Source organism: Halichoerus grypus, chromosome 2, assembly GCF_964656455.1.
Source record: "Halichoerus grypus chromosome 2, mHalGry1.hap1.1, whole genome shotgun sequence".
NCBI classification, from domain to species: Eukaryota; Metazoa; Chordata; class Mammalia; order Carnivora; family Phocidae; genus Halichoerus; species Halichoerus grypus.
Window position 1 is genome coordinate 130,354,982 of NC_135713.1, and position 24,744 is coordinate 130,379,725.

The 24,744-nt window shown below is 38.5% G+C and overlaps 2 protein-coding genes across 2 annotated transcripts in view; one reads left to right on the plus strand and one right to left on the minus strand.

The window, feature by feature from the left end:
* Positions 1-640: 640 nt before the first annotated feature.
* Positions 641-1,841, plus strand: LOC118552120 (E3 ubiquitin-protein ligase RING2). Its single transcript, XM_036118380.2, has one exon. The coding sequence runs from the start codon at positions 734-736 to the stop codon at positions 1,742-1,744; it is 1,011 nt and encodes a 336-aa protein (XP_035974273.1). The 5' UTR covers positions 641-733; the 3' UTR covers positions 1,745-1,841.
* An 18,204-nt stretch (positions 1,842-20,045) lies between these two features.
* The window catches only part of PRRC1 (proline rich coiled-coil 1), a 45,084-nt gene continuing 40,385 nt past the window's right edge, over positions 20,046-24,744 (minus strand). Inside the window, exon 9 of the mRNA XM_036118379.2 lies at positions 20,046-21,802. Within this exon, the coding sequence (XP_035974272.1) occupies positions 21,593-21,802 (210 nt within the window). The 3' untranslated portion in view covers positions 20,046-21,592. The remainder of the gene's footprint in view (positions 21,803-24,744) is intronic.

Consider the following 24,744-nt stretch of genomic DNA (forward strand, 5'->3'; position numbering starts at 1 on the left):
GTCTTTGATTTCTTTCATTGGTGTCATAGTTTTTAGAGTACAGGATTTTTCATCTACTTGGTTAAATTTATTCCTAAGTATTTTGTTTCAGATGCTATTGTAAAGGGGATCATATTCTTTATCTCTTTTTCAGATAATTTATTGTCAGTGTATAGAAATGCTACTGAGTTTTGTATGTTAATTTCCTATCTTGCAATTTTAGTGAATTCATTGATGACATCTGAGAGGTTTTGCTGGGGTCTTTATGATTTTCTTTGTATAAAGAGATCTGTCTGCAGATAGAGATAATTTTCCTTCTTTCTTTTTTTTTTTCCTGATGGGTCTGGCTAGGAATTCCAGTACAATGTTAAACAGGAACAGTGTGAAGAGACACCCTTGTCTTGTTCCTGATCTTAGAAGAAAAGCTTTTACCATCTTTTACCATTGAATATGGTTTACCTGTGGGCTTGTTGTATATGGCCTGTATTATGTTGTGGTATATCGCTTCTATTCCTGACTTGTGAAGACATTTTGCTTAAATGAATGATGAATTTTGTCAGATGCTCTGTCTGCTTCTATTGAGATGATCATATGATTTGTATCTTGCATTCTATTAATGTGTTACATAGAGGAGCTCCATTGCGGAAGCCGAGGCTCCCCATATTGTGCGGCGGCGCCGGCGGCCGCAGCGGCTTGTACCTGAGTCTCGGTCTGGCCACGGCCAGCGGAGTCCCGGGCTGGGGCAGGAGCCGCAATGTCTCAGGCTGTGCAGACAAACGGAACTCAACCATTAAGCAAAACATGGGAACTCAGTTTATATGAATTACAACGAACACCTCAGGAGGCAATAACGGATGGCTTGGAAATTGTGGTTTCACCTCGAAGTCTACACAGTGAATTAATGTGCCCAATTTGTTTGGATATGTTGAAGAACACCATGACTACAAAGGAGTGTTTACATCGTTTTTGTGCAGACTGCATTATCACAGCCCTCAGAAGTGGCAATAAAGAATGTCCTACCTGTCGGAAAAAGCTAGTTTCTAAAAGATCACTAAGGCCAGACCCAAACTTTGATGCGCTCATCAGCAAAATTTATCCAAGTCGTGATGAGTATGAAGCTCATCAAGAGAGAGTATTAGCCAGGATCAACAAGCACAATAATCAGCAAGCACTCAGTCACAGCATTGAGGAAGGACTGAAGATACAGGCCATGAACAGATTACAGCGAGGCAAGAAACAACAGATTGAAAATGGTAGTGGAGCAGAAGACAATGGTGACAGTTCTCACTGTAGTAATGCTTCCACACACAGTAATCAGGAAGCAGGACCTAGTAACAAACGGACCAAAACATCTGATGATTCCGGGCTTGAGCTTGATAATAACAATGCAACAGTGGCAATTGATCCAGTAATGGATGGTGCTAGTGAAATTGAATTAGTATTCAGGCCTCATCCCACACTAATGGAAAAAGATGATAGTGCACAGACAAGATACATAAAGACTTCAGGTAATGCCACTGTTGATCACTTATCCAAGTATCTGGCTGTGAGGTTAGCTTTGGAAGAACTTCGAAGCAAAGGAGAATCAAATCAGATGAACCTTGATACAGCCAGTGAGAAGCAGTATACCATTTACATAGCAACAGCCAGTGGGCAGTTCACTGTATTAAATGGCTCTTTTTCTTTGGAATTGGTCAGTGAGAAATACTGGAAAGTGAACAAACCCATGGAACTTTATTATGCACCCACAAAGGAGCACAAATGAGCTTTTTACTAAAACCAAGTCTGAGAATGAACTTTTTTATAGCCTATTTCTTTAATATTAAAGATGTAACGTCTTTACTTTTATGGACAGAATCTTGGATATGTTGTTCAGTTTTCTTTCTGAGCCAGACTCGTTTACACTATTAGAATCTTTTCCCCTTAATTTAAGATTTCCTTTTTGGAAGGGACTGCAGTTATTCAGGACTTTTTCTTTCCTTTAAAAGTATATCTAAGTTGTATGTTTTCATGAAGTATGGTTCCATTTGGAGCACCCTTTTGACCCAGGAATTTTTCATAGTTCTGTATTCTTAAGATTCAGTTGGCTATCCTTTTCCCTCCCTTCAAAAGTTTTTTAGGCCTACAGAATGTTAAATAATATGTATTTTGACTTTTTTTCCTGGAGTCTTGTATATTTATAGTTTTCTATATAAGCTGTAGTATCTTCATGAAGACCAAGGCTCAAATTTACTGTGCTTAAAAAACAATTCTCATAGGATTATTATTTTCATGGTATTTTCTTCCATAATATCTCATTTTTTTAAAAAAGGTTCTTTATGAACTTAGTGTCCATTGTCATGCAATGTTATTTTTTTTCCATTTTTTCCCTCTAATTTTGGAATTTCTGATCCTGGGAAAGAGAAACAAAATGTCAAGTTCTATGAGAACTTGGTTCATTTACAGATTTCACTGAAGAAAGAAAAATTGGTCTTATGTAGTCTTCAAGTGTATATTTAAAGAGGTCTTTTGTATTAGCTTTACTGTCACTTCAGTTCCTTTATTATGTGTGTTTGATGTTTTTTCCTATTAAAATACCAGAGATATGGAAAAAAAAAAATGTGTTACAAGATTGATTGATTTGTGAATGTTGAACCATCCTTGCATCTCATTTGATCTTAGTGAATGATCCTTTTAATGTGCCTCTGAATTATGTTTGCTAGTATTTTATTGAGAATTTTTGCATCTACATTCATCAGGGATATTGGTCTCTAGTTTTTTTTTTTTTTTTTTTTTTTTTGTAGTAATATCCTTATCTGGTTTGGTGTCAAAAATAATGCTGACCTCATAAAATTAGTTTGAATATATTCCCTCCTCTAAGATTTTTTTGGAAGAGTTTGAGAAGGATTGGCATTGATTCTTTAAATGTTTGATAATATTCATCTGTGAAGCTGTGGTCCTGGGCTTAACTTTGTTGGAAGATTTTTCCGTTACTCATACAATCTCTTTACTAATAATTGGCCTGTTAAAATTTTCTATTTCATCCTGTTGCAGTTTTGGTAAATTGTATGTTTCTAAGAATTTTACCTTTTCATCTAGATTATGAACTTTGTTGGCATATATTTATTCATAGTAGCCTCTTAGGATCTTTTGTATTTCTGTGGTAACAGTTGTATTGTCTCCTTTTTCATTTATAATTTTGTCCATTTGGTTCCTCTTTTTTCTTTGGTTAGTCTAGCTAAAGACTGTCTTGGTTTATATTTCCAAAGAAATCAACTCTTAGTTGTGTTGATCTTTTGTATTATTTTCCTGTTCTCTTTTTTCTTCTCTAATCACTATTTCCTTCCCTGTGCTAACTCTGGACTACATCTGTTCTTATTTCTCTAGTTCTTGGGGGATAAAGTTTGGTTATTTATTTGAGATCTTTTTTTTTTTTCCTTAAAGTTGGCATTTATTGTATGAACTTCCCTTTTAGAACAGCCTTTGCTGGGGCGCCTGGGTGGCTCAGTCGTTAAGCGCCTGCCTTCAGCTCAGGTCATGATCTCAGGGTCCTGGGATCGAGCCCCACATCGGGCTCCCTGCTCCGCGGGAGGCCTGCTTCTCCCTCTCCCACTCCCCCTGCTTGTGTTCCCTCTCTCGCTGTGTCTCTCTCTGTCAAATAAATAAATAAAATCTTAAAAAAAAAAAAAAAGAACAGCTTTTGCTGCATTCCACAAGCTTTGGTATGTTGTGTTTCCATTTTTGTCTCTCTGGAGAAATTAGTTTTCCTCCTGTTGCTGACTTCTAGTTTCATACCATTGTAATCAGAGAAGATGCATATTAGTATGATTTCATTCCTGAATTTGCTGAGGCTTGTTTTGTAGCCTAACATAGGTCTATCTTAGAAATGTTCCATAGGCATCTATAAGGAATGTGTATTCTGTTGTTATTGGATAAAATGTTCCGCTTATGTTTGTTAGGTCTATTTGGCCTATAGTGTTGTTCAAATACATTGTTTCCTTATTGATTCTCTGTGTGATCTATCCAGTATTGATAAGGGAGTATTAAAGTTCCCAATTATTATTGCTATGTATTTCTCCTTTTAGTTTTTAGTTTTTGCTTTATATACTTAGGTACTCCTACATTGGGTGCATAAATATTTACATTAGTTATATTTATATAACAAAATGTTCATATATATATATATATATATACATACACACGTATATATGTTGGTGGAGATATAAATATGTAAATATATATGTGTAAATGTAACAAGATGTTTTATATATATGTGTGTATATACACATGTATATATATGTGTGTGCATGTATTGATGGATCAATTCCTTTTATCATTATATAATGCCCTCCTATGTCTCTTTTACCACATGTAAAGTCCATTTTGTCTCCTATAAGTACAGCTACACCTATTTTTGGGGGGGTTGGAGGGCTCCATCTGCTTGAAGTATCTTTTTCATCCATTTACTCGCAGCCTGTGTGTCTTTAAAGCAAAAACAAGTCTCTTGTAGGTAGCATATTATTGGATCTTGTTTTTTTATCCATTCAGCCATGTGATTGATGTCCTTTGATTGGAGAATTTAATATATTTATTTGGGGGCAAGTGTTAATATATAAGGACTTAGTATTGCTGTTTTTTCATTTTCTGGATGTTTTATAGATCTATCTCATTGTTTTGTGAGGGGAATGTGATAATCACTGTACTACAGAAACTGGTACCCTACTGTTTTTGTGTGTGTTTTGATGTCTTTTAGTATCAGTATGCTTTGACTTCTCAATCATGTTTTTTTGTGTAATCACTGTAGCTTTTTCCTTGTGATTACCATGAAGCTTACGTAAAGTATCTTAAAATTATAACATCCTATTTTTAACTGACACCAACTTCAATAACATTTCCAAATTTTATAATTTTTTTTGAGATTTTATTTATTTGAGAGAGAGAAACAGAGAAATAGAACACAAGCAGGTGGAGGGTCAGAGGGAGAGGGAGAAGCAGGCTCCCCACTGAGCAGAGAGCCCGACATGGGGCTCGATCCCAGGACCTGGGATCATGACCCAAGACGAAGGCAGACATCCAACTGATTGGTGCCCCTAAATTTTATACTTTTACTTCTCCTTTCCCTCACATTTCAGACTATTGATGTTACTGTTTACATATTTTTATATTGTGCAGATAATAACAGACTGTAGTTAGGTTTGTTTTTACTAAGTTTATTTTTAACTTCTAAACTAGAGTTCTAAATAAATAAGGCAGTATCAGTACCGTATTCCAGAATCTAACTTTGACTATATATTTATCATTACCAGTAAAATTTTCAATATTTTCTTATGTTTTATGATGTTAACTAAAGAACTGCCTTTAGCATTTCTTATAAGGTGGGTCGAGTAGTGATGAATTCCTTGAACGTGTGTTTTTTCAGGGAAGTCTTTCTCTCTCTCTCTCCTTCATTTCTGAGGGACTGCTTTGCCGGGTATAGACTTCTTGTTTGACAGGTTCCTGTTTCAATATTTGGAATATATCATCACATTCTCTCCTGGTCTGAAATGTTTCTCTTAGAAAGCTAATAATCTTATGGGAGTTCCCTTGTAAGTAATTTCTCTTTTCTCCTGATGCTTTCAAAATTATTTCTTTGTCTTTGAACAATTTAATTATATTGTGTCTTCATATAGCCCTATTCAGTTCAATCTCTTTAGGGTCCTTTGGCCTCATGGATTGGATGTCCATTTCTCTCCCAAGTTTGGGGAAGTTTTCAGCCATTATTGTTTATATATGCTTTAAAGTTCTTTTTTTTTTTTTTTTTTGGAATCTCTACACCCAACATGGGGCTCAAACTCACGACCCTGAGATCAAGAGTTGTGTCCTCTACCAACTAAGCCAGCCAGGCACCTCTTTAAATATACTTGCTGTCCTATTCTCTTTCTCTTTTCCTTCTGGAATTCACATAATCACAATACTGTTTCTTTTGATGGTATCCTATTATTCCTGTAGGTTTCTTCAGTCTTTTTCATCTTCTCTAATTTTTTTTGTTCCACTGACTGATTAATACCAGATTTCTTGTTTTCAAGGTCACTGATTGTTTCTACTAAATGGTTGAGTCTGTTTTTGAAGCTCTCTTTTGAATGTTTCAGTTCAGTCATTGTATTTTTCAGCTTTAGGATTTTTGTGTTCTTTGTGTTCTTTGTATATTCTTATAGTTCACTAAAATACTTTAAGAGAATTATTAAGAATTCTATGTTGGACAGTTTATAGTTCTCCCTTTCTTTAGAGTCAGCTATTGGAGCTTTATTAGTTTCCTTTGATGGTGTCATGTTTACCACATTTTTTTAAGATTCTAGATTTTTTTTACATTAGTATCTGCACATTTAAGTAAGTGGCCTCCTTTATTATACTTTATAGGTTGGCTTTGGCAGAGACTGTTTTTTACCAATCAGCTCAAGTTGGGTGTCTAGACGTGTCTGCTGCTAATGGCTTTGGGCAAGCAGGGTTTGCTCTCAGGGTCTATTTTTAAACAAGGTTGCTGCCAATGCTCTGAAGTCAGGAAGAAAGGACATGCTGCTGGCTGAAAGGAGTTGGGTAGGACTACTGACTACATGAGGTTATAGAAGGAGCTATGAATTTTCCCAGGTTTTCTTGTCAGGCTTACCAGACAGGCAGACTGGGTACTATATTCAGGGGTAGATGGGGTTATGAATTAGCTTCTCTGCTTTGGCGGAGTAGCAGGATGCAACCCAGGCCCTGCACAGCTTATTGTTTGCTGATACTAATCAGACAAGACTGTGCGTTGAAGTCCCTGGCCAGACAGGACCAACAGTTCTGCTACACAAATGGGAAAAGCCACAGGCTATGCTCTATATTCAAGTATCACTGTAAGCAGGGCTGTTGGATGCACTGCATAGCCTACCATATGCTTTGGTTAGGTTTTCTGGTAGGGTGGCCTGAAAGCTATATTGAGCAATGGCAGGGATATAAATTAGTTTTTCTACCAAGGTGCAGTAGGAGAACCAGCTCCAAGGCAGGTAAGGCTCATATATATATAACTGTGTCACTTTCCAGTTATTCCTACCAGGCTTCTTATCAGGTGGGTCTGGGATCTTTACTCATCAGTGGCTGGAGCAATGACTGCTCCCCTACACGGACAGGGGAACACCAGGACGTAGGCCTGGGAAATTCCTCTTAGGAGGATCCAAAATAGGCAGACCTGCACCCCAGAGTTCTCTGGTCTGGGTGTACTATGGCTTGGTTCTGATCATGAGCAAAACTACTGGTTGGGACTACTACTTGGGTTCTACAGGTAGGAAGTTAGTTGACCAAGATCTGAGTTACGGTAAGCTTCTCCTTTGCCATCACAATCAGATTTCCAGTGGTGAAGCCCTGCAGACATTCCTGCAATCTCCATGGGGTGAGACCTGAGAGGAGACTCCTAAGAAACAACACTGGCGGGGGGGGGGGGGGGGCTGGAGCCCAAATAGGGCTCTCTTTGCCCCCTGGATGAACTCTAGCTTCAGGGAAGACCTCAAGGCATGTGTTCTTGTGCCAGCCTAGGGGAGGGACAATGCAGTCAGCATGTAGCCTCTCCTCTAGCCCTGCTAATGCTATTTTTCTGGGTTCCTTTAATGCAGAGGGGTGCTTCACTCTCACCCTCAAGTTTTAGAGTTCTCTCAGTGGTGTCTTGCCCAAGAATAGTTGTTAATTGTGTGTGTGTGTGTGTGTGTGTGTGTGTGAGACAGAGACAGAGAGAGAGAGAGTGTGAAATAAAGCATGTCCAGTGTCACTATCTTGGTCGTTCTTTGTTGTCTTTATTGATAGTAGCCATTCTAACAGGTACGAAGTGATACATCATTTTGATTTTAATTTACTTCTCCCTGATCATGAGTAATGTTGAACACCTTTTCATGTTCTTTGAACATGTGTGTTCCTTGGAAAAATACCCATCCAGATCCTCTGCCCTATTTTAATGGGATTATTTGTCCTTTTGCTATTGAGTTGTATGAATTCTTTATGTATTTTGGATATTAACCCCTTATTAGATAAATAATTTGCAAATATTTTTCTCCCATGCTATAAGTTGCCTTTTCATTTTGTTGATGGTTTCCTTTGCTGTGCAGAAGCTTTTTAGTTTGATAAAGTCTCACTTGTTTATTTTTGCTTTTTTTGTCTTGCTTTTGGTGTCAAATCCAAAAAATAATTGGCAAGACCAAAGTTAAGCAGCTTACTGACAATTTTCTTCTAGGAGTTTTATGATTTCAGGTCTTGAAATCTTTAATCCATCTTGAGTTAGTTTTTGGGTATGGTATAAGATAGTGGTTCAGTTTTATTCTTTTCCAGTTCTGTCCAGTTTTCCCAACACCATTTTTTGAAGAAGCTATCATTTCTTCATTGTATATTCTTGCCTCCTTTATCCTAAAATAATTGATCATATATGTGTGAGTTTATTTCTGGGCTTTCTATTCTATTACACTGATCTACATGTTTTTTCATGCCTTTGTGATATTTTTTTGATTACTAGATCTGTAATACATTTTGAAATCAGGAAATGTGATGCCTTTAGCTTTGATCTTCCTTCTCAAGACTGTTTTGACTGTTAGGGGTCTTTTGTGGTTCCATAAGAATTTTGATTTTCGGGCGCCTGGGTGGCTCAGTTGGTTAAGCGACTGCCTTCGCCTCAGGTCGTGATCCTGGGGTCCCAGGGTCGAGTCCCGCATCGGGCTCCCTGCTCAGCGGGGAGTCTGCTTCTCCCTCTGACCCTCCTCCCTCTCATGCTCTCTGTCTCTCATTCTCTCTCTCTCAGATGAATAAATAAAATCTTTAAAAAAAAAAAAAAATTTTTGATTTTCTATTCTCTTTTTATGAATGCTATTGGAATTTGGATAGGGATTGCATTCAGTCTGTAGTTAGCTTTGGGTACTATGTGTATTTTAACAATATTGATTATTCAGTCCATGAGCATGAAATATTTTTCTATTATTTGTATTTTCTTTAATTTACCATATCAGTATCTTATAGTTTTGCATGTACAAGTCTTTTAACCCCTTAGTAAAATTTGTTGCTAAGGTATTTCATTCTTTTTGATGCAGTTATAAATGGGATTGTTTTCTTAATTTCTCTTTCTGATAGTTTATTATTACTGTATAGAGATACAACAGATTTTTCTGTATTGATTTTGAATCCTGCAACTTTCTGAATTTGTCAATTAGTTCTAACAGGTTTTGGTGAAGTCTTTAGGGTTTTCTACATAGAATATCATGTCATCTGCAAATAGTGCCAGTTTTCATTCTTTCTTTTTGATTTGGATGCAATTTATTTCTTGTCTAATTTCTCTGGCCAGGAATTCTAATACCATCTTGAATAAAATTGGTAAGAGTGGGTATCTTGTAGTTTCCTATTCTTGGAGGGAAACCTGTCAGCTTTTCACCATTAATATGATGCTAACTGTGAATTTGTCATATATGGACTAATTTATTAGGTTGAGGTACATTTCCCCTGTACCCAATTTGTTGAGTGTTTTTATCATACATGTATATTGAACTTTGTCAGGTTCTTTTTCTGCACCTGCTGAGCTGACCATATAATTTTATCTTTCATTTTGTTAATGTGGTACATCACATTCATTTGTGAATGGTGAATTATCCTTGCATTTGTGGAATGAATTCCACTTGATCATGGTGTATGATCTTTTTAATGTACTATTAAATTCAGTATGCTTATATTTTGTTCTCTTTTTTAAATTTTTTTTTTTTTTTTTTTTTTTTGAGAGGGAGGTGGGAAGAAGAACAGAAGGAGAGGGAGAGAGAATCCTAAGCAGGCTCCATGCCCAGCAGGAAGCCCAATGCAGGGCTCCATCTCACAACCCTGACTGAGATCATGACCTGAGCTGAAATCAAGAGTCAGACACTTAACTGATTTAACCACCCAGGCGCCCCTGTTCTCTCTTTTTTTTAAGATTTTTAATCTCCACACCCCACATGGGGCTCAAACTCAGGACCCTGAGATCAAGAATTCATGCTCTTCCAACTGAGCCAGATAGGCACACCAGTATGCTTATATTTTGTTGAAGATTTTTGCATCTATATTCATCAGGGATATTGGCCTGTAATTTTATTTTCTTGTGGTATTCTTGTCTGGTTTTATTATCAAGGTAATGCTGGCCTCATAGAAAGGTTTTGGAAGTAGTCCCTCTTCTTCAGTTTTTGGAAAGAGTTTGAGAAGAATTAATATTAATTTTGCTTAAATCTTTGATGGAATTCACCAGTCAAGCCATCTGATTGTCTTAGGATTCTTGGAAGACTATTGATCACTGATTCAATCTCCTTACTCTGCTCGTATTTCCTATTCCTGATTCATTCTCAGTAGCTTGCATGTTTTTCAGAATCTTTCTCCTATGTTGTTCAGTTTGTTTCATAGTATAGTATAGTAGTGTCCTATGATCCTTTGTATTTCCCTGCTATTGGTTGTAGCATCTCCTCTTTCATTTCTGATTTTATTTGACTCTTTTATTTTTCTTGATGAATCTACATAAGGGATTGTCAACTTTAAAAAAAAAAAACAACAGCTCTTAGTTTCATTGATCTTCTCTATTGTCTTTTTTGTCCTTATTTCATTAATCTGGTCTGTTAGAACCTTGCTTCTACTAACTTCAGTCTTCATTCCTTTTTTCCAGTTTGATGAAGGCATAAAATAGAGTTCTTTGTTTATTTGAGAGCTTTCTTGTTTTTGATGTAGGCATTATTGTTATGACCTTACCTCCTAGAACTGCTTTTGCTTCACCCCATGAGTATTGATATGTTGGTATGTATTTTCATTTGTCTCAAGTTACTTTTTATTTTATTTCTTCTTTGATCCATTGGATATGCAGGACCATGTTGTTTAATCTCTACATATTTGTGAATTATCAAGTTTCCTTATAATTGACCTAAACTGTTACAATCAGAGGCGCCAGGGTGGTACAGTCAGTTGGGCATCAGACTCAGTTTTGGCTTGGGTTGTGATCTCAGGGTCATGGGATTGAACCCTGCTTGGGGTTCTGCGCTCAGTGCACAGTCTACTTGGGACTCTCTCCCTCTCCTCCTTCCTCTGCTCCACCCCACTACACGAGTGCTCTCTCTCTCAAATAAATAAATCTTTAAAAAGTTTTAAACTGTTACAATCAGAAAAGCTACTTGTTATGATTTCAGTCTCATTAAATGTATTAACACTTTTTTGTTGCCTAATATATGATACCTCCTGGAGAATGTTTCATGTGCACTGCTTTTAGATGGAATGTTTTGTGAATACCTATTAAGTTCATCTAACTTAATATTTCACTTAATCCAGTATTTCCTTATTGGTTTTCAGTCTGGATAATCTGCCATTGATGAGAGTAATGTATTGAAGTTCCCTACTATTTATTTGTCCCTTTTGGTTTGTTAATGTTTGCCTATCTATTTAATTACTCCTAATTAATTTGGGGTGCATAAATATTTACAAGTATTTAATCCTCTTATTTGATCACTTTATTACTGTATAATGATCTTGTCTCTTAATATAATCTTTGTATTAAAGTCTCTTTCCCTGATATAAATATAGCTATATCTGCTTTCTTCTGCTTTCTTGGCACAGAATGTCTTTTTCTATCCCTTCACTTTCAGTCTGTGTGTCCTTATAGCTGAAGAGAGTCTCTTATAGGCAGCATATACTTATGTCTTTTTTTTTTTTTAAAGATTTTATTTATTTATTTGACAGAGAGATACACAGTGATAGAGGGAACACAAGCAGGGGGAGTGGAAGAGGGAGAAGCAGGCTCCACGCGGAGCAGGGAGCCCGATGCGGGGCTCGATCCCAGGACCCTGGGACCATGACCTGAGCCGAAGGCAGACGCTTAACGACTGAGCCACCCAGGCGCCCCTACTTATGTCTTTTTTTAAAATTCATTCAGCCACTCTGTCTTTTAATTGGAGAAGTTAGCCCATTTATTTATTTTTTACTTGAGAGAGACAGAGAGAGACAGCACAAGCAGGGGGAGGGGCAGAGGGAGAAGGTGAGGAAGAAGCAGACTCTCGTTTGAGCATGGAGCCAACATGGGGCTTGATCCCAGGACCCTGAGATCATGACTGGAGCAGAATCAGACACTCAACTAAGCCACCCAGGTGCCCCTACTTTTTTCTTAAAATATCTTTTTATTTTGAAGTAATTTCTATACCCACCATGGGGTTTGAACAACCCTGAGATCAAGAGTCCCATGTTCCACTGACTGAGCCAGCCAGTCACCCCTAGTCCATTAACTTTTAAAGTAATTATGGATAGGTATGGACTTAATGCCATTTCGTTAATGATTTTCTGCCAGTTTTATAATACCTTTGTTTTTATATTCTTTTCTTGCTCTTCTTTTATGATTTGATGATTTTCCACAGTGATGTGCTTAGATTCCTTTCAGTTTATCTGTTGTGTATCTACTATAGATTGTGGGGATTTTTTATTTAGGTATAATTAACATACAGTGATGTATTAGTTTCAGGTGTGCAACATACTGATTTGACAGGGCTATAAATTACTCCGTGCTCACCACGATAAGCACTGTCACCATACATTATTACAATATTGTCTCTATTCCTTATGCAGTATTTTTATCTTTGGGACTTATTTTAAAACAGGAAATCTGTACCTTTTACAGTCCATGAGTATGGAGTATCTATTTATTTGTGTTGCCTTAAATTAATTTCATCAGTGTTTTATAGTTTTCAGAGTATAGGTCTTTTACATCTTTGGCTAAGTTTATTCCTAGGTATTTTATTTTACTTGATGCAATTGTAAATGGAATTGTTTTCTTAAATTCTTTTTCTGTTACTCCATTATGGTGTGTAGAAACAACAGATTTCTGTGTATTGAGTATCCTACAACTTCACTGAATTCATTTGTCAATGATAATGGTTATTTTGTTTTGTTTGGTGTAGTCTTTGGAGTTTTCTATGTATAGTACTATGTTATCCACAAATAGGGACAGTTTTACTTCTTCCTTAACAATTTGGATGCCTTTTATTTATTTTTCTGGTCTGTCTGATTGTTGTGGCTAGGACTTCCAGTACTATGTTGAATAAAAGTGAGACTGGACATCCTTGTCTTTTTTTTTGATTTTAGGGGGAAAAAAAGTCTGGTTTTCATCATCAAATGTTAGCTATGGGTTTGTCATATACGGCCTTTATTATGTTGAGGTATGTTCCCTCAACGCACTTTGTTGAAAGTTTTTATTATGAATGGATATCTTACTTTGTCAAGTGCTTTTTCTCCATCTATTGAGAGGATCATAAGATTTTTATCCTTTCTCTTGTTAACGTGATGTATCATATTGATTTGATTTGTAGATATTGACTCACCCTTGAATGCATGGAATAAATTCCACTTGATTGTGGTAATATTTACATTTGTTATATCTTCTCAGTGAATTGATCCATTTATCATTATATTGTGCCATTTGTCTCTGATTATTACAGTCTTTCTATAAAGTCTGTTTTCTCTGATACAAGTAGAGCTTCCCTGCTTTTTGTTTTTGTTTACCATTTGCTTGAAATACCTTTTCTCATTCCTTTATTCTCAGTCTATATCTCTTTAAGGCTAGAGTGAGTCTCTTACTTGTAGGCAACATATCATTGGATCTTGTTAATTTTTTTCCCATAGAGCCATTCTTTGTTTTAGAGAATGTAATCCATTTACATTTAAAGTAATTATTGATACTTATTGATAATTATTATTTGGTATTTGATAAATAATTTTGTCAGTTATTTTCTGGGTGTTTTGAAGATCCACTGTCCATTATTTCATATCCTCTCGTTTTGTGTTTTGATGTCTTTTGGTATCAGTATGCTTTGAACTGTTTGTAATGTTGTTTTGTGTACTCTAGATTTTTCTTTTGAAGTTACCATGAAGCTTACAAGAAATATCTGAAAATTATATTTTAAACTAAAAATCAACTCAAATAGCATCTTAAACTTTATACTTTTCACACCCTCATTTTAAGTTACTGATGTTATAGTTTGCATATTTTTAAATATTTTATATCTAGTAACAGAATAGTGCAGTTATTTTTAGTATGTTTTAAAACTTTTAAACTAGACGTATAAGTGCATTATGTACCAACATTCCATATTATAGAATCTAACTTTCACTATGTTTACCAGTGCCAGTGAGTTTTATGCTACCTTCTTTTGTTTTTGTGATGTTAATTGGCTTCTTTTTATTTCCAAAGAACTTCCATTAGCATTTCTTGTAAGGTAGATGTAGATGAACTCCCTCAGCTTTTGTTGACTCAGGAAAGTCTTCATTTCTCCTCTATTTCTGAAGAACAGCTTTCCAGGCTATAGAATTCTTGGTTGAGTTTTTTCTTTCAATATTTTGAATATATCATCCCATTGTCTCCTGCCTGGAACATTTCTGTTGAGAGATGGAGAGTCTTTGGGGGGGTTCCCGTGCATGTAACTTTCCTCTTTTCTCTTGCTAGCTTCAAAATTATTTATCTCTGACTTTTCACAATTTAATAATATGTCTCTGTGCAGCCCTATTTGGGCTCAACCTACTTTGGGTCCTTTGGCTCTTACGTATCTGGATTTCTTTTTCTCTCCCCAGGTTTTGGGAAGTTTTCAGCCATTTTTTGCTTAAACATACTTTGTCACTTACTCTTTCTCTTCTCCTTCTAGAATTCCCATGATGGTGGGTAACATTTCTTTTGATGGTGTCCCATTAACAGTAGGCTTTGTGTGTGTGTGTGTGTGTGTATATATATATATACATATAAAATTATATATAATTTTTTTCTGACTGTAGAATTTCATATGTTCCTTCTTTCAGTCACAGATTATTTCTTCTGCAGGGTCAAATCTACTTTTGAAGCTCTTTTTTGAATTCTTCAATTCAGTCGTCATACTGTTCAGCTCTAGGAATTGTTTGGATTTTTGTTGTTGTTGATAGTTTCTTTCTAAGTGGAACTTACCATTTTGTGCATGCATTTTTCAAATTTCATTACATTGTGTGTTCTTGTTGTTCACTAAACATTTTTAAAAGGATTATTCTGGAAAACAAGAGTGGGGGCAAAAAGAAAAAGGATAATTCAGAATTTTTGTCTGATAATTGATAGATCTCCATTTCTTTAGGGTCAGTTATTGGAGCTTCAGGTTTTCTTTGGTGCTTCCTGTTATCTTATTTTTAATGATCCTGGATTCCTTATTTTGGTATTTGCACATTCAAGTAAGTGGTTCCTTTTCCATACTTCACAGGTTTGAGTAGGCCTAGACCAGTTCTTCACCAGTATGCTCAATATGGCTTTCTGGAAATATCTGCTAGGAACATCCTTGGGGTGGTGGGGCTTGCTATCAGGGTCTAATTTGGGTTGAGGCACCTGCCCAAGCTCTGAGGCTAAGGTGGGGTGTGGCTATCTGAGAATAGTTGGATTAAACTGCTGGTTTGATTCCTTGCCCCAGTCGAGTGGTAGGATGGGCCCCACAAATTGCCTGGTTCTCTGGTCAGGCATACTAGATGGTTGGGACTGGGTACTATACTCAGCAGCTGGTGTGACTATGAATAGCTTCCATGCCCAGGCAGGACAGCAGGCCGGAGCCCAGGACATGCATAACTCATTGACTGGGGACCTGAATCAGGCAAAAGTGTACACTGAATTTCCTGGCCAAACAAGGCCACTGGTTTTTTTCTATAAATGGGTAAAGTCATGGGCTATTGGATGGGCTACCCAGCTTCCTATGGCTAACTTCTCTGGGAAGGCAGGCCGAGGCTTTATTTAGCAATGAGTGAGGCTGTGAATTAGTTTCCCTGTCCTGGCACAGAGGGAGAACCAGCTCCAAGGCTGGTAAAGCCTTGTCTTCTCTCAAGCCAACCCATTTCTCAAATTTCCTAGCTAAACAGGGTTACCAGCCTTGCTCTGCAGACTATCAGCTCTGCCTTCCAGGTTCTCTGCTCAAGAATTGATGGGCTACGTAGCTTTCCAGGTGTTTGAGTCTGGCTTTCTGGTTTGGTGGTGTTGGGAGTTTTACTTAATGGTGAGTAGGGTATGAATTAGCTCCTGACTGGTAAAGCAAGGGAATCCTCCACACCTGGCACTGGCTTCATTTTGTGGACGATCAGCTCTGCCTGCCATTCTCTCTGCACAAGCATTGCCAGGCTATGCAGCTTCCAGGGGTTCCTGCTGGCCTTTCTGGTCAGATGGGGCTAGGAGTTACACTCAGCAGAGGGCTGGGCTCTGGTTCAGCTCCCCTGCCTGGGTGGGGGCAGACCAGGATCCAGGGCTGGGGAGGCTACTGATTAGAGGACCCAAAGCAGGCAGACCTGCACCGTGCTGAATTCCCGGGTCACACTGTGCCACACACTTGGTTCTGCAGATGAGCAAACTGCTGACCGGGACCACTGCTCGGGTGCCGCAGGAAGGAAATCGGCTGGCCACGACGGTCAAGTCCTGCAGATTCGCCCGCAATTCCTCAGAATCAAGACTACAGTGGGGGCTCCCAAGAAGCAACCCATAATGCTGGGGTAGCTAGATGTCCACCCTGGGATTTCTTTTCCCTGAGGGGGAACCGGAGGCTCAGAGGGGGATCTGTCAGTGGTGCTGTGCCAGCCTTGGGGGGAGGGGCAACACAGGCAAGCGGCTAGCTGGGCCTCTTCCCCTTCTCACGCCGTCTTTCTCGGTCTCTGTGGCGCGGGGCTGCTTCAGCCTCACCCCCTCGTTCTACGATTCTCTCAGTGGTATCTTGTCCATGAATACTTGCTAGTTGCTCTTCCTGCGAGGGAGAGTGAAGTCAGGAGCGACCTATGCTGCTATCTGGATGACATCACTCTCTAAAGTTTCAGGACGTGACGAATGAGTCAGGAATGGTATCACAGCAGTGGTTCTCAAAAGCGTGGCACCTGGAGCAGGAGGACTCAAAATATTAAAATATATTTTACAAGGTATGTGGTCAGTATCTTGCTTGAAGACTAGTTAGACAGTAACTACATTTCTGGCTCTAATCCTAAATACGATACTCAAATGTAAACCTAGTTTCTGGTTTCTTAAATTTGGGAGCAGAATATTCAGTGACCACAAATATATTCTTATACCAGAAGCAAAGCCCAAAGCAGCACTCAAAACTAAAATGAAAAATACGGAGTCAAAAGTGTTCCTTAAACATAATGTTGTAAAATTGAAAGTATACCAGGGCAAAGTCTCAAGCTGTTGTTTGAATTAAGTTGAATTCAACAAATACTTACAGGGTTAGCTATGTACCCCTAAGTTCGTGAAGCAAGTATGCAGGATGTTTCATAAGCAAATGGTCTGGGAAGTGACAGCCTCCGCTTCAGTCCTTTGCCTGTAACTCACTCGCTGGGATGATACTGAGTAAGGAGCTGATCCTGTTTCAGTTACTGCACCTATAAAAAGTTTCTACTCTAGTACCTAACCAGCACTACGCATTTCTCACTTGTTAATTCCTTTTTCTTACTGCTTTAAATTCTTAATAGGTATTCATGACAAGGATAATTTCAAAAATTTCCTTTATGTATGAGTTTTTATTTTTTTTTAATTAATTTATTTTTTTTTAAAGATTTTATTTATTTATTTGAGAGAGAGAATGAGAGAGAGAGAGAGCATGAGAGGAGGAGGGTCAGAGGGAGAAGCAGGCTCCCCGCCGAGCAGGGAGCCCGATGCAGGACTCGATCCCGGGACTCCTGGATCATGACCTGAGCCGAAGGCAGTCGCTTAACCAACTGAGCCACCCAGGCGCCCTATGTATGAGTTTTTAGACCTTGATATTGGTCTTGCTAATTTTGTTTCTATTGCCTAAACTTAAAAAACAAAGTATAAACTTAACAGGGCCTCTCCTGGGTCCCGAATTGGTATTTTTCTAGTGTACTGAAAACAATATTATTTTCCTTTGGTGAACAAACAAACAAAACACCCAAATGAATATTTCATGGTCTTTTGTAAAGTACCCCCTTGCCTACCAAATCAAAACAAGAATCTCTGCCCTGAGATCACAGGCTCAGAATAGCAAATATAATAAACTTTTTTTTTTTTTAAAGAAAATACTTGTGGAAGTTAAGGGTAAATTAAAGTCCCCAGTCAAGACATATCCTCAGGAACACAGGCCGTAACTTCTTGCCCATCACCCCCATCTCCAGAGTATTCTCTACCCTAAACATCCTGAGTTGGTGATTCTGGTATATTTGAATTGTTACCACTGCACTTGAAAGATATGTTTTAAGTTGCTATTCTGTAAGAATTGTTGGCAGCCAGTAGCCCACTGAGACAATGAAAGTAATGTAGCTCCTTCTAATAGAATATTAATATGACTTAGCATTTAAAAAATCACTTTACAACTTTGGGAAATAAAATGAGGTATTATTTATTTATGACATATTTACATACTTACAAAACTGTTCTTTTTTTTTTTTTTTTTTTTTTTTAAAGATTTTATTTATTTATTTGAGAGAGAGAGAGCACATGAGAGGGGGTAGGGTCAGAGGGAGAAGCAGACTCCCTGCTGAGCAGGGAGCCCGATGCGGGACTCGATCCTGGGTCTCCAGGATCATGACCTGAGCCGAAGGCAGTCGCTTAACCAACTGAGCCACCCAGGCGCCCACTTACAAAACTGTTCTTATCCAGTACATCATCCTGCAGAGTTTCTTAAGAATGAACATCATATTCTGGGAGTAAAAACCCAAGTTTCTTAATAATTTATGCATAACCCAACATCTTGTGGATCACAAAATACCATCAATTTGGCTTCAGAGAACACAAATACCTGTTGAGAATTTTTTGTAGTCAAGGAACAAAGTAAATTCAACAACATAAAGTAATTAAGTTGACCCTGAGTGTATTGCTAATTTGCATAATTTCTGAATACATGCATATCATACTCTCCTTAAACTTACCAGTATACTACCATTTGGTTTGAATTCAGTCATCTTGATTTTCTACCTCATTAATCCTTAAGATAAAAAGGAACAAAGAATGGGGAAGTAATTAAGAGACAGGAGGAGAAAACTAGAACTGTCTGAAGCTTTCCCGCTGTGGCAGAGCCCTGGTCCAGGCTTATTAGCCGAAGGGTCTTGAATGGAGTCATCGGAGTTCCTTCTGTCACCTAAGGTTGACATTACATTTCTCTTGCTGCATTTTTCCTGGTGACCTTCACACTGCTTAATTAAAACAAAAAAGTGTACCAGCAGAGAAAATTCACGAAGTGATTCCTGGAGCATTTCAGAGGAACAAAATATCACAGACCCGACCATAAGAACAGTGCTGAAGAACTGTGTTAGAGATCGGTTTTCCTGAGAAGCTTGAGGGACCAAAAGAGCAAAGAGCCACGAGTCTGACTCTCCCTCAGAAATACTAGTGTCGGGAGGGAATGAGCAGGAAGGGCAAAGAACCAGGGGCGGCTGGGTGACGGGTGAGGGGAAATGTGGCCTCGGACCAAGGGCTCGCATATATCTCAGGCCAACACTCACCACGGGCCTGCCCGGCTTCAGCCGCCAGGCTGCGTACGAAGCGATGAGTGACTTTTCTTGCCCCTCATACGACAAAGAAATCTAAAGATGAAAAAATAAGCGTGAGGTGGGGAAAACAGAGCGTGTGGAGTCAGGCATGCTTGGATGACTTTCAACGGTAACTGGGGGCCAAAAGAAGCGTCAGAGGTCAAAAGTGGATCCTGGGTTTATCTTTTTCATGTGCCCTTCCCTAATCCTCCTCGCCCACTCACACTGTTCCAAAGAGCAGAAGGTTCAGCAGATGAACAGGGCTGGGAAAATTACCTGGCTTCACCCAAGCTACAGAATAACTGAAGAATTTGAGGACTGTGGGAAAACTGTCCTCTAAGGGGATGTCCGTGTTTGTGATTCTGTGAAAACAGCTTTCAAAAACATAAACTATTTGAGACTTGGTAAAATAAAAAGAAAAACAGACATTTTTTTAGGATCTCTAAGATTCCCTATAACGGGAGGGAAAGTGACATATCTGCACTTGCATATTCCAAGTACGGGCATCCTTCATCCCTAATTGTGATTTGTCACCAGGCCAATGCCATGATAAAATCTGGTTAGAAAAGTGTAGCTTTAAAAAAATAAAGGATAAAAGCAAGTGGTACAGAAAGGCTTCTCTTTTTTATTAATCAGATGGAGAAAACAGATAAAGTGTTGCACAAATAGCAAGAAAAGAGGGGAGAAAAGCATTCTAGCCCTATTATGCCGCAGCAACTGGTTACATGTCTTTTCTCTCCTTACTTTTAATGACAAACAAGTCTTAATTTCACCAAGCAATCATACGGTGCTTGGAAATGAACATATAGTTGTGAAAATAATGCTTCTCGTCCTTGGGTAAAAAAGCAAAAATCAAGTAAGTACCCAAAGGAATACAAAGCCAACGTTACCTGTAGTGACAGTGCAGGATAAGAGCTTCAATACCCTTTATAAGATTGTGCTAATTAATTTACAGCTAAAGAACTGTATAGATGAGTAAATAAAAATTAAATTACATTTGTGTAAGAAACTATCTTCAAAAAGTTATAGGAATTCGCATACATAGAGTCCAAAGTATAAGACAAACTATTTAAATTTTGATTTATATAAATCCAAAAATGCTAAAATATATTATTTGGGATTAGCGGGGGGAGAAGCTTTCACTAAATACAAACATGATGGACTAGATAAACCAGTTGAATATTAAACAGTTTCACTGAAAATTTCCATAAAGAGTAAAGGCAGAATGGCACCAAGTTAGAAAAGCAGTGTTTAAGGCAAACTAAATATTAAGTAACCTTAACTAAAAGAAGAGGCATACAATTCCATAAATAACAAAGTAATTCCTCTGAAAAATTTCTCTACGACACTCGAGAATGTATGAGTGGAGGCAGAAATAATGGCCGTTGTCAGAGTTCACTTGGAAATATTGAATAGTATTATATGAAAATAACCGAAATGCTTCTGATTTAAAATACCTTCAAATCATGGGCCATTTAGTTGTCATATAGCAATGGAAAATAAAACATACTACTGCAATGCTTCAGAGTCTAAATCTGAAATGCCAAAACTTATTTTAAAAAAAACTTTTTTTTTAGATTATGTGTGTACGTACATGATAACGAAAAAAACCCCATTATTTTGGCCCATGTAAAAAGTATGCATAGAAATGTGCGCCATCTCTCTACGAGTACGTGTCTGAGGGTCAGCTACCGAGCACACAGCTCAGCGTCAGACCTGAGATGACCTGCACACACACAAAGCATCAAAGACTGAGAAGTAAGAGAGAAATCAGGAAATAAACAATGACATGTTCTTAAACGAGTCATATCTTCTTCAACAACAAAATAATCAAGTATATATCATTAAGTTAAATGTCGTAGCACGTGAATTTGCCCCTTACAAATTTGGTGTATCAAACTGTCCTATAAAAATATTTATATATTTTGTTTTCTAAGAACTGTGGTACATGAAATGACACAATCACGGCAAGGATCTGCTTCTTTGTAGCTACTGGAATGACACCGTGCCTTTCTAGGAAAGATCAAGTGCAGCCGACAGGCAAATTCTCAAGACTGCTGCATCCACTGGAGCTCTCCACCTGGGGATGGGACAAAGTCTTTACCGCCAAGTTCCAAGCGAAGTGGTCTCCGGGCCCTGGGTGAGTCTTCCGTCACACGGTCCTGGGGGGCAGGCGCTGTTTGTACATGCCGGCAATGGCTTTGGCCGCACTGTAGATCATCTGCCGGCGAGACATGCCGGTGAATGTCAGGTGCCAGTCGGTCCGCGTCACATTCACTAAGCTCTTTTCCAGGACTTCACCCACTGTCACCAGAAGGCCTGACCACCTCAGACTGTAGTCCTGGGGAGTGAGGCTTTGAGCCTAGGGAAAAATGAAACAGGGTATGATTTATAGTGCATTGAAAAAAATGACTGGAACTAGCTGTAAGTGACATCTCAAAGTCTCTTTATTACTTTTAGTATAGATGATGACAAATCCTGAGAAACAGCTATGCGGGCAGCTCTATGATGTGACAAGGCTACAGAATAATCAGAACACTACTGCACACACCTCCTCTGTTCAGTGTCCACAGTAAACTCATTTTGTTGTTCAGAGTCCTCTCAGTCTTCATCTAATAACGCCATCTGACAGTGCTCAGTGTCCAAGGGTTTAGGTTCCAGTCCAAGTCCGTGCTGCTTCAGGTTAAGAGGAAGAGGAGTGCTGAGAGCACGCCTCCACCCCTAACCCTTCCCATCCTTTTCCACGGTCCCTCCCTCATCAGTGTGTTCTTCTGAGCCTGCCCATCATCTGAAATGTTCACACATCTTTTTTTTTTTAATTTTATGATGTTATGTTAGTCACCATACAATACATCATTAGTTTTTGATGTAGTGATCCACGATCCATTGTTTTCGTGTAACACCCAGTGCTCCATGCAGTATGTGCCCTCCTTAATACCCATCACCAGGCTAACCCATCCCCTCTACCCCCTCCCCTCTAGAACCCTCAGTTTGTTTCTCAGAGTCCATAGTCTCTCATGGTTCATCTCTCCAATTTCCCTCCCTTCAGTTTTCCCTTCCTTCTCCTAATGTCCTCCACATTATTCCTTATTTTCCACAAATAAGTGAAACCATATGATAACTGACTTTCTCTGCTTGACTTATTTCACTTAGCATAATCTCCTCCAGTCCCATCCATGTTGATGTAAAAGTTGGGTATTCATCCTTTCTGACGGCTGAGTAATATTCCATTGTATATATGGACCACATCTTCTTTATCCATTCATCTGTTGAAGGGCATGTCGGCTCGTTCCACAGTTTGGCTATTGCGGACATTGCTGCTATGAACATTGGGGTGCATATGGCCCTTCTTTTCACTACATCTGTGCCTTTGGGGTAAATACCCAGTAGTGCAATTGCTGGGTCATAGGGCAGCTCCATTTTTAATTTTCTGAGGCACCTCCACACTGTTTTCCAAAGTGGCTGTACCAACTTGCATTCCCACCAACAGTGTAAGGGGGTTCCCCTTTCTCCACAACCTCTCCAACATTTGTTTCTTTCCCTGTCCATTTTTGCCATTCTAACTGGTGTTAAGGTGGTATCTCAATGTGGTTTTGATTTGAATTTCCCTGATGGCTAATGATGATGAACATTTTTTCATGTGTCTGTTAGCCATTTGTATGTCTTCTTCACAGAAGTGTCTTTTCATATCTTCTGCCCATTTTTTGACTTGATTATTTGTTTTTTTTGGGTGTCGAGTTTGAGAAGTTCTTTATAGATCTTAGATACCAGCCCTTTATCTGTAGTGTCATTTGCAAGTATCTTCTCCCATTCTGTGGGTTACTTCTTTGTTTTGTTGACTGTTTCCTTTGCTGTGCAGAAGCTTTTTATGTTGATGAAGTCCCAAAAGTTCATTTTTGCTTTTGTTTCACTAGCTTTTGGAGATGTATCTTGAAAGAAGTTGCTGTGGCCGATGTCAAAGAGTTTACTGCCTATGTTCTCCTCTAGGATTTTGATGGATTCCTGTCTCACATTGAGGTCTTTCATCCATTTTGAGTTTATCTTTGTGTATGGTGTTAGAGAATGGTCAAGTTTCATTCTTCTGCATGTGGCTGTCCAATTTTCCCAGCACCATTTATTGAAGAGACTTTTTCCCATTGCATGTTTTTTCCTGCTTTGTTGAAGATCATCTGACCATAGAATTGAGGGTCCATATCTGGGTTCTCTATTCTGTTCCATTGGTTTATATGTCTGTTTTGTGCCAGTACCATGCTGTCTTGGTGATCACCGCTTTGTAATATAGCTTGAAATCGGGCAACGTGATGCCCCCAGCTTTGTTTTTCAACATTTCCTTGGTGATTCGGGGTCTTTTCTGATTCCATACAAATTTTAGGATTGTTTGTTCCAGCACTTTGAAAAATGTCATTGGAATTTTGATCGGGATGGCATGGAAGGTATAGATTGCTCTGGGTAGCATAGACATTTTAACAATGTTTATTCTTCCGATCCATGAGCATGGAATATTTTTCCATCTTTTTGTGTCTTCTTCAATTTCCTTCATGAGTGTCCTGTAGTTCCTAGAGTATAGATCCTTTCCCTCTTTGGTTAGGTTTATTCCGAGGTATCTTATGGTTTTTGGTGCTATTGTAAATGGAATCGTTTCTCTAATTTCTCTTTCTACAGTTGTGTCGTTAGTGTGTAAGAAAGCAACTGATTTCTGTGCACTGATTTTGTATCCTGCCACATTACTGAATTGCTGGATGAGTTCTAGAATTTGGGGGTGGAGTCTTTTGGGTTTTCCACATAAAGTATCATGTCGTCTGTGAAAAGAGAGAGTTTGACTTCTTCTTTGCCAATTTGAATACCTTTTATTTCTTTTTGTTGTCTGATTGCTGTTGCTAGGACTTCTAGTACTATGTTGAACAATAGTGGTGAGAGTGGGCATCCTTGACATGTTCCTGATCTTAAGGGAAAGGCTTTCAGTTTTTCCCTATTGAGGATGATATTCGCTGTGGGTTTTTCATAGATGGATTTTATGAACTTGAGGAATGTTCCCTCTATCCCTATACTCTAAAGAGTTTTAATCAGGAAAGGATGTTGTATTTTGTCAAATGCTTTTTCTGCATCAATTGAGAGGACCATATGGTTCTTCTCCCTCTTTTTTTTTTTTTTTTTTAAGATTTTATTTATTTGAGAGAGAGAGAATGAGAGACAGCATGAGAGGGAGGAGGGTCAGAGGGAGAAGCAGACTCCCCGCCAAGCAGGGAGCCCGATGCAGGACTCGATCCTGGGACTCCAGGATCATGACCTGAGCTGAAGGCAGTC